Genomic DNA, 9,534 nt, shown 5'->3' on the forward strand with positions numbered 1-9,534 from the left:
GTGGATCTATTCTTGCTGGGCAGAATGTTGGATCTCTATAAATTCGAGACCAGATCAAAGATTAACTGTTTATGTGTATAGATGAAAAGTGCCTAAATCGTATAAGATTGTTGTAATTGGAAGGTGAGGTTAAAAACTTCGCGGAGACTGGCTGTGTCTCGCACTAAGAGTGGGTTCGGGCTGTGCATGTGTGTGCGCGTGTTTGTGTGTGCAGGTTCCAGGCTGCAGGCTGAGAAGGAGAGAGTGGGAGGAGCGGAAAGTGCTCCAGTCCAATCCGGGCCGCCGGGTAAAGCTCTCCTATACGCTCTTCCCTCCCTCAGCCCGCAGAAAATAGTGAAACCCTCCCATAGAGGTGAGAGCGCAGATATCATGAGAAAAGCGGCCACGCAACCAGAGCGCACAGACCGACGCACCAACCGACCTCAGCCCGCCTCCCTGCGCCCCGCTCTGGGATGCTTTTAGCGCAGAGACGCTTCCACTCAGGGCAGCCAGTGGACGTCGACGCACATCATCTACACTCCTTTCGTTGTTGTTTTTAACCGAGGATCTTTCACCACCACCACCACCCGTAGCCCCTTCTTTTATTTTAAGTGTTTGTTTCTTCATGACTGCTGCTTTGGGAAGCGAGCCTCAGCACCAGCTCCAGCAACACCGACACGATGCGAGGTAAGACCATCCCACTGTGCTCGCACTTTCTCCCACCTAACACACAGTCACACGCGGCACGACGAGCTTTTATCACTCATTTAGCTTTGAAAGTTTATTCTGGGAGGTTTAGGCGAAAATCTGAATTTGTCTCTTTTTTTCAATGTTAAGCTTAAGGCAGTGTGTTTGGGGTTCTCTGCAATCTCGTCAGCCACTTTAAGTAGTCTGTAAAGTTTATTTGGATCCCTCTCCGTGTGTGTTTTGACTCAGGAGCGTGTGTGTGGAACAGGCGCGCGTTCCTGCAAATTTTACTGGAGTCTGGGATTGGAAATTAAAAGTGCCGCATTATATTTAGCTTAATCATTTGAGCTCCACTCCACACCGGCGGAAATTGCGGATAGGGTGGTAGATCGGATTAGATTAGCCCATGTGCAGAAGAAAAAAGGGAGAAAAAAAAACTTTATTCCGTTATGTTCTGATGGTAAACTTTATTGAATGCTTCAGGGATGTGCACTTTCAAGCGCTCCACTAACCCATTTTCCCGACTCTCTGCGCCGCGCTGAGAATGTTGAAATTCATTATCAATGCCGTCCTCTGGACGCTCACGCGCACGCAATAAGCAAGACCTGTCTCGCGCACGGTGATACACAGGGACACTCGCACACGGGTCATTTTGCCCTTAGCCTTTTGCTCGACGTTTAAATTCCGTTAACAGCAGAAAATGCGCGTTTTTCGTTTCTCCTTCATGACTATTTGCAGTTCATTAAAAGTCCAGCGCGAAGGCTTTAATATTTAACCTTGTTATTATCAGCTTAGTGTTTTGGAATTCGCTTTATTTACTCTCGACGTTGTGCAATTACCGCTGGCGCTAAAGTTGCAACACTCGTTCAGCTGGATGATTTGAACTCTAATTTATAAGCCAATCTGTTTTAACTGGCCGGACCGCTTCTTACTGGCCTCAGAAATAAGTTAATTCGTTTATGAGGTGGCCTTTATGATGCCTGAATGTTCCTATATTGGAGGTGAGAAATTATTGGAAAATTTTGATCCAAGGGTACAAAGTCGCCTTCAAAGTAAAGGCATGGCACAGAAATCCACGGCCTGTGATTTGTCAAATTATAGCTTATAGCTTTTAGCTTAAAAATAAAATACTCGTTACTTTTCTTTACACGGAACAATATTGTTATCATATTTTGCACTGTATGTATGTTCGGTCAGAATAATTATTAAGCAAACTTGCATTACCGTTATTTTAACCTGCTTATTAGTTATGACGATAAACAACAATACTCTGTAATCGGATTATTTTATTGCAGTTATTACTGAGAGAAAAAAGGTCAAACATCAATCTATTCATGTGTCCATGTCATGTAAAGATGTAAAGCTATCTGCTGCCTCAGCTCCAGGCCATCAAACCTTAGGCAAGAAAAAAAAAAGAAAAAACAGGAGGCCAAACATCTTTTCCTCTTACTCTCTTTCTGCAATCCCATGGCAAACTCCTCTGTCACACACCTTGTATTTTATCCACATTTTAATGGGCCTTGCGACTACTCTCGTGCATGGGAGGCTTTGGAGGGGTATACCAAAAGCTCCTGCTTTCACTTAATAGCCATGGTTGGCAGAAGAGGCCCCTGAAGCGTCTCTCTCACCCCTTTTTTACCATGTCTATCTCTCTCTTTCTCCCTCGCTCTCCATCTTCCTCTCTCCCTCTGCACGCCCCAAAGGGTTTTGTCAGATAGAATTAAATCAGTGTGGGCCGTGCGGCCCCCACTCCCAACCTGTGTGTGCGCGCGTCTGTGTGTGTGGAGTCTCGGCTGCCCTTGCACAGAAACGTGCTCACAACCACAAGGTTTTAAAAAAATAGAGGCCCCTCATGAGCCGTGGTAATTATCATTTAACAATAGCCACAGCTCCTGAAGCCCTGACCGAAGATGATGTCACGCCATCGCCCGGCCTGGAAAAGCCAGAGAAACAACATATAATATAATCATAAGAGGCCTTTTCTGCTTCTCTGAAAACGAAGCTGGCTCAGTGCTGTGTAGGATGTTGTAAACAGGCTCATTATTTCTGTATTTTCAACAGCAATGTGGTGAAGCTCTGCTGTAAGAGGTGTTCCGTTAAAACCCATCAAATGACATTAGAAACAGTGGCAAGTGGCCATATATATGTGTTTAAGTGGCAACAGAGTTTTAGTTTTTACGTCTCTATAATAAGACAATAAATGAAATATAATTAAGTAATTATGCCATATTTATTTGGATGAATCGTTTTAGTTATTGTAAATGAATGTTTGATTTTTTAAAGTAATTTTTTGCAGAAATTAGTTTAACCTAAAGAATGTCTGAGCTAATCAACAGCAACCTCCTACCAAATTATTTATTAATGCCATAATCAATAAGAGATCAGAGCCCTTCTGTGAGATTAGCATATGCGTGCTTGGAAACATACACAGCATCACACAACCATGAACTGACATGTATTCTGCAAGTGAGTAGCTTCCTGTGTTACTCAGTGATCCCCACAGTCTACATTATCCCGTGGATGTGTATCCTTTTTATTACTGTTATAAGCCTAAGAGCTTCCAAATGCACCCGGGTCAGGCAGGTCCACAAGTTCAGCGATGGAGGGAGCAACAGTGGAGGAGGGGCTCGCAGGGCCACTTCTCCTCTGTTAGCAGTATGCGCCAATCACCATCTCTCATTCTCCTAACACTGTGGGATAAGATGGGATGACAGGAAGTGGAAGAGTATGAGAGCACAATAAAGTAATAAGATAATGGCAGGAGATCCAGAATAATAACGGTGGGAGTGGGGGGGTCATTAAAAATATTTATCTCAAATCTACAAGAATTAATGGTCATTTCCATTTCTGGCATTATTTATGTTACCTTGAAAGGCACCATGTGCACACATTAAAAATCCGAAAGCTCTGAAAACGCACACTGACACAAACAGCTGCAGTACTACGCATGACGGCCTCATGCCAATAGAATTAGTCCCATCCTGCTTTGCTTTAGAGACTCGTTTGCGAATTGATTTGTCCAGTTCGAAAGCATCCCGGGATCAATTTTTAGTCAAAGACAATGGAAGTTGTCTGTTTAGATAAATCCGTGGCACACAACTGAAATGGCTTTAGTTTACACTGGAGTCTAAACATCTCTCTTTTCTTTTTTTTTTTCTTTTTTCATGTTTGTTCCTATAATTTCTTTTTTTTTTATAACAGTAGAAACTATTAAAGAAGCACCTCCACCATTTAGTGCTTGTTGGCTGTCAGTGTTCAGTGTTTACTGTTGTTTTTCTCCTGAGCACAAACAAGTGGAAGGCCGATGTACAAGCACATGGATGACAACACAGGAAGACTCATGTGAATACATAGAAATGATGCAGAATAATAAACACAGATGTTCACAGCTACACTGTGATTACATTTAACTGCCAGTATTTGTATCATGTGCCATTAAGGGGGATAAAGTAAAGGTTAGAGATCAGTGGCGCTGAGTTGTGCCTGTGTTTCACTTTCAGTACCAACTATGAGTAACAACATGCAAAATATAAGTTACCATTATTCGTACTGATTTAGAAACTGAGCCCAAAACTTAATTTACACCAAATCACTGCTTTCCATTGTCGCCATGAAACCTCTTTTTGTGCACCCGGTCTGGGTGAATCTTTGCTTTGCACTGTTATCACTGCATGTGTGGTCTGTTGTCCAGCTCGGTGTTGTTGATTGTGTTGTTTATTGTGTGTTTGTGCTGAGTAATGGTCTAGTGTTATGTAAGAAGAGAGGAGAGATTACCCCAAGCTCATGCAGGCCACACTGTTAATCCCTCAACACAGCCCCACTGACTGAAACGGGTACCGGCACCAGAGTGTTGTTGCGACACACACACTTACATACTCATTTTGCATTCAAGACTCACCGTCTACTCTTCACCTAGTGTGTCTTACCTGACCTTTAGATTTTTTTTCAAGCCATCTACTTAAAACATTCCACCATGCTTTGTGCGTGCGTGTGCTGCCTGGATAGCACTTCTGCGGTCCCACTGAGCCACTATCATAGCCTGTGTTTGTTTTGCATGCGCTCAGCATGCACCCAGTGTTGGTTTTATCCCTCCGCGGCCGTCTAGGGGAGCCTAGGCGAACTGTTTTTCCTCCTCAGTCAATTCTCCCTCTTTCTTAAATCTTTCCACACACAAAGCGTGGGCTACACGGCACGCTTCAGTTTGTGTCTCCACTTTATCTTAGCCGGGAGGGATTTCTGCCTGAACCACTCCTAAACTCTAAATCTGCCTTGAAGTCATAGAGTCCTCTGACAGCTCCTTCTGTTTTGTCAGTTTTACTCATCCATGAAGGCAGCGTGTCTCAGTGGACGCACAATGATATTCAATATTCACATTTTCCTCTGATTTACACTGAAGTAAAAACCGGGGGAAGAGGGTGACTGCGCTTATTAAAACACAGAAAGCGAGTAAAATATGACAAAGATATCATTGGAGGGGTTCCTTTTATAGGAAAAATATGCTCACATCAAAAGTGAGAATTATCATATCATAACAAATCAGGTTCTGGGGAGAGGGACATCGAGTGCACCGACTGATAGTCCAAAGTCAGTGAGCATTGCGCACACACTTTTACAGTAAATTCTGATTTCTGCTACTCTAGAACAATGTAGAGATTTGGTCATTTATTCAAGTTTAGTCACTTTATGAGTCAGTTCATTTCGTTTTTAGGAGGTTTCCTTTTTTCTATCTGCTTAAAGACCATGAATCGAGCTAAGAATCTATATGGCGAATACACAGAAAACGAAAGGCGAGACAAACAGAATGAGAGAAGGGAGACTATGAGCAAGTGAATGAGTGAGATAAGAAAAAAAGAGGGCAAGTATGAGAGAGAGAGAGACTTAAGAGTTATATAATAGTGCAAGTGTGGATGTTTGTGTGCGTTTGCCTAAGCAAGTTAGTGTGTGCTTGTATGAAATGGTGAGTTAGGGTGCAAAACTAAATTTTCTTGCATGCATACTGGTGCAAATGCACACAGATACAAGCTGTCCTGTTCTCATTGCACTTGCACATTCTAGCTGCCTGAAGCAATGAATAACATGCAGTACCTGTTATAGAGGTATCCAAAGTCCACGCTTGCTAACCACCTATCAGACTTCAGCTAACATTCAAAGCAGATTAGTCCATAAACTAAAGGTGTGTGTCAGCTTACCCTCTACGCTACGCATAATCATATACGTATATGATTTGATTATGCACAGCACTGATTACTTGGAAGTGCTGCAAGGCCCTTACTTTTAAGAGGTTTTGCACAAAAAGTGGACTCTGGCTCTCCAAAGTTATAGACAAGATGTGAAGATGACAGAGGAAGTGGCACATTATATCCCTATACTGTGAAGGTGTTCTCTGCAGAAAGCTGCAATAAGCCTATAATATGACTTAGCCTACTGCGGCATCTTTTCTTAATGACAAAGATTAGCCTGTTTTAGTGCTTGTAATCTCATTGAAGGGACTCTTATTAGGTCTGCCTTTCTTCCCTCTCTCTATCTCTATCTCTCAGTTACTGTGTCCAAGTCATGAGATACTTCTCTTAACTCTGTGCGTGAGAGTACTCACATATGTGTGTGTGTGTCCACAGCACTTGCTGTTGATGTGAGGGATCTTGCCATTCACAAAGAGAATGCAATTCTGAAACCAAGACGGCTGCCGCTGTTGCTGCTTTTCCTCACTTAACTCAGATTTAATGTTCATAACGCATTCTGTTAAATCATCCCGCTAGAGACAAAGAGAGAGAGAGAGAGAAAGAGAGCAGGTAAAGAGCAGAGCAGGCTGGGTCGAGCCGAGCTGAGTTGTGTGATAGTCTTTGTGATCAATTTGCCTCTATGAGAGATGCCCCTGGGGCCACTTTGGGGAGAACCTTGTTAGGCTGAGTTAAATTGTTGCCCGAGGCGAGCTATTAGCGGCCATCCCTGGGAGAGGACACACACACATATAGGCACACATGTGCATGCTCACACACTCGCTTAAACAGAAGCACTGAAACACAAGTACATTGAAACCTTTTTAGTACACGCGTAAACTCAAAGGGAACTCGTTCATATGCTCGTGTTCACACTCGAGCTGACAGCCTGTTTCACTACCAGGGGTTTCATGAACTCACAAGCAGCAGGGCAAGAATCTCTAACTCAACACTTTGGTTCTCTGGTCTTGAAAGGTGTTATGCAAAAAGAGAGAAAGAAAAAAAAAAGCAGCAAGTAATAGCTGGAGGTATCACTGCAACATTTAAATTGAAAAAAAGGACATTTTGGTTGAATGCTTTGGGAAATGTTGAGCAGAAACCAGAGTTGTCCTTTAAGAAAGCATTTATTTGTTTGATCATTATTATTAATAAGATAATGGTTAAACAGTTTTAAATCACATCGTCTCTCTTTACATAATGTCAGGTATTTTTATTTCAGCTTGTGGAAGAACGTCTTACCATGTACACCCTTCTTTTAAGGGTCAGATTATTTAATGAAGTTAAAAATCATATTTTCTGGAATAGCAGAGACTTTATATTAAAGGCATATGCTTAAATAAAAGCTGTTAGCTTCTGTTCACCCCTACTCAACAGTAGGACGAATATGTATATGCAGTTATTAAAGCTGTATTAAAGCTGTACAAGTGTATCAGATGCAGAAGTAAGCCTTGTTAACTGAATTTAAAACAGTCCCACAGACGGGTTTTCCATCCTCTTCTCCGTACTCTAATTGTTAGCTAGTCACATTAAGTGCTCCCCTTCTCGTCAATGCTTTAAAGTCCATTCAGCCTCTCTCATCTTGACACTGCCGTTTCCCTGATTTTATCTGCTCGTCAACTGATTATCACTAGAAAGGATGCGACTCTGACAAAACTGCGGGAAAATTTTTCTCTGCCTTATGTAAGAAGTGAGAGCAATTTCTGCCCATCTCTCCATGGATGTCCCTCTCTTTCCATTTCTCTCTTACACTGTGATAGCCACCTTTTCTCTCCCTTCCCCCTCACACACACACACACACACACACACACACACACACACACACACACACACACACACTGTCATCTACAATTAGACTCAAGAGAAACACCATAGTAGGAGGAGCGTGAGGTTAAGCAAGAATGGCCGATGCTAACATAGTGTTATTTTCTCATCTCAGGAATAAAGCGATGGTTTCTTAGTCAGTGTTTGTGCAAACATATTCTTCCTCGCACCGACTCGCTTCACCCAAACAAAGCTTGAACACTGCTCAGTGTTTCACAGCTCAGTGTGCGTCATAGGTGTCTGCTAGCATGAGGGCAAAGGTGCGAGATGAAATGGAAAAAAGAGAGAGAGACTGAACTCTAAAGAGTCTTTTTGCTTGTGTTTTCCTGTGTGTATGCATATATTATCACTGCCTGATTTTAGAATGGTAATGACCAGATGCAGGCCTCTCACACTTGGACTTGTTCCTTCCACTCTGCTTTCTGAGTCTTTAAGGAAAGGTCAGAGGCTATCAGGGCCTCATAGGTCACCCGGGTGGTTGGAGTGTGCACGCCTGTGTACAGTGACCATGAGAGGGGTTCAGTTTACCCTGTGGATTCTTTTCCCACACCTCTGTCTCCTTCTTATCTATTTGAGGACACATGCTGCACTGGATGGGAGACTATGTGTGTGTGTGTGCATGTGCGTGCATGTCTGTGCGTGTATTGGATTTAGGATGGGAGCAGTGTGACCATAAAAATCATACTGTAAAGTCTGCTTTTTTTGAAAGTGGTATGCAGTAATGTGTTCTTTCAAGCATGTCTCAATGTGCGTCTCTGTCTGTCTGAATGTGTCTCTGGGAGCATGTTGGGGTGCATGTGTGTGTGTGTGTGTTCATGCCTGTGCATGTGAATCGATGCTCTGGATTACAGCCAGTGGCCCCCTTCTGTTCCCTCTCCGCAGCGTCCAATCACACCACGGCACAATATTCTATGAGCAAACTGCAGCTGATCCCAGACCTGCTATCTGAGCAATTACCCAGAGTGCTTTGGGGCCGCACGGCAAGCTGGACAAGCTCATGCCCTCTGACATATAGCATGGGGGGAGGGCGAGAGCGGCACTGTTTTTTTCTGACACTTTTATGCGTGTTCTATGTATTACATCAGGAAGGGGGTTGATGACGATATACCAATGGGAAAAGCAGAGGCGGGGGTATTTAATGTATGCTTTTGCAGCAACAGTATGACTGTAAGTACTACAAAATGGACAAAGACATGTTTGGCGACAATATATCTATCACCAAAACTCAATGCACAGCAGACTGTGGAAAAGAAGGGACCGGTGCACGGCTGTGCCAACTTACAGTATTTTAATGAGGCTGTTTCATGTCAGTATTATCTTTATTACTTCAGGCCAGGTCTGAGGTCAGTTTGCATCTAGAAGGCTGAAGCTGGATAATTGTTTCAGTTCTGATTTTTGCAAGTTGTTCCTAAATTAGTGTTACAAGCACCAGAGCTGACTCGAAATCAGTGAAACTTCACCTAAGATATAAACATTATTTTAAAATGAATAGAAAAAGCAGACCCAGCTGGGTATTGAACCTTAAATATGTTTTGTCCCAAAGAAACAAACAGAAGCCAGAGAAAACAGCACTAAGCATTGTTAAACTTCGAAGGTCAGGATTAAGGAGAGAATAGACAATACAGACAGCGACGACTGAGGAGGATTGTGTGCATCTAGCCGGGCCACAGGGCTCCTAAAAAATTAATTTGTGGTAAGTACTGAAGGCTGAAAAACGGAGCGGAAAGTCAATCAGTCCTTCATATCTATATCTATATATATATATCTATATATATATCTCTATCTATCTATCTATCTATCTATCTATCTATCTATATATTTATATATATAT

At 42.7% G+C, this 9,534-nt stretch overlaps 1 protein-coding gene across 1 annotated transcript in view; it reads left to right on the top strand.

Moving 5' to 3' along the window:
- The first annotated feature begins 277 nt into the window (after positions 1-277).
- The window catches only part of rorb (RAR-related orphan receptor B), a 22,459-nt gene continuing 13,202 nt past the window's right edge, over positions 278-9,534 (top strand). Inside the window, exon 1 of the mRNA XM_005922776.3 lies at positions 278-666. Coding sequence (XP_005922838.1) covers positions 660-666 — 7 coding nt within the window. The 5' untranslated portion in view covers positions 278-659. The remainder of the gene's footprint in view (positions 667-9,534) is intronic.

The sequence above is a fragment of the Haplochromis burtoni genome, unplaced genomic scaffold (assembly GCF_018398535.1).
Source record: "Haplochromis burtoni strain Fernald_Lab_line unplaced genomic scaffold, NCSU_Asbu1 Contig_62, whole genome shotgun sequence".
NCBI lineage: Eukaryota > Metazoa > Chordata > Actinopteri > Cichliformes > Cichlidae > Haplochromis > Haplochromis burtoni.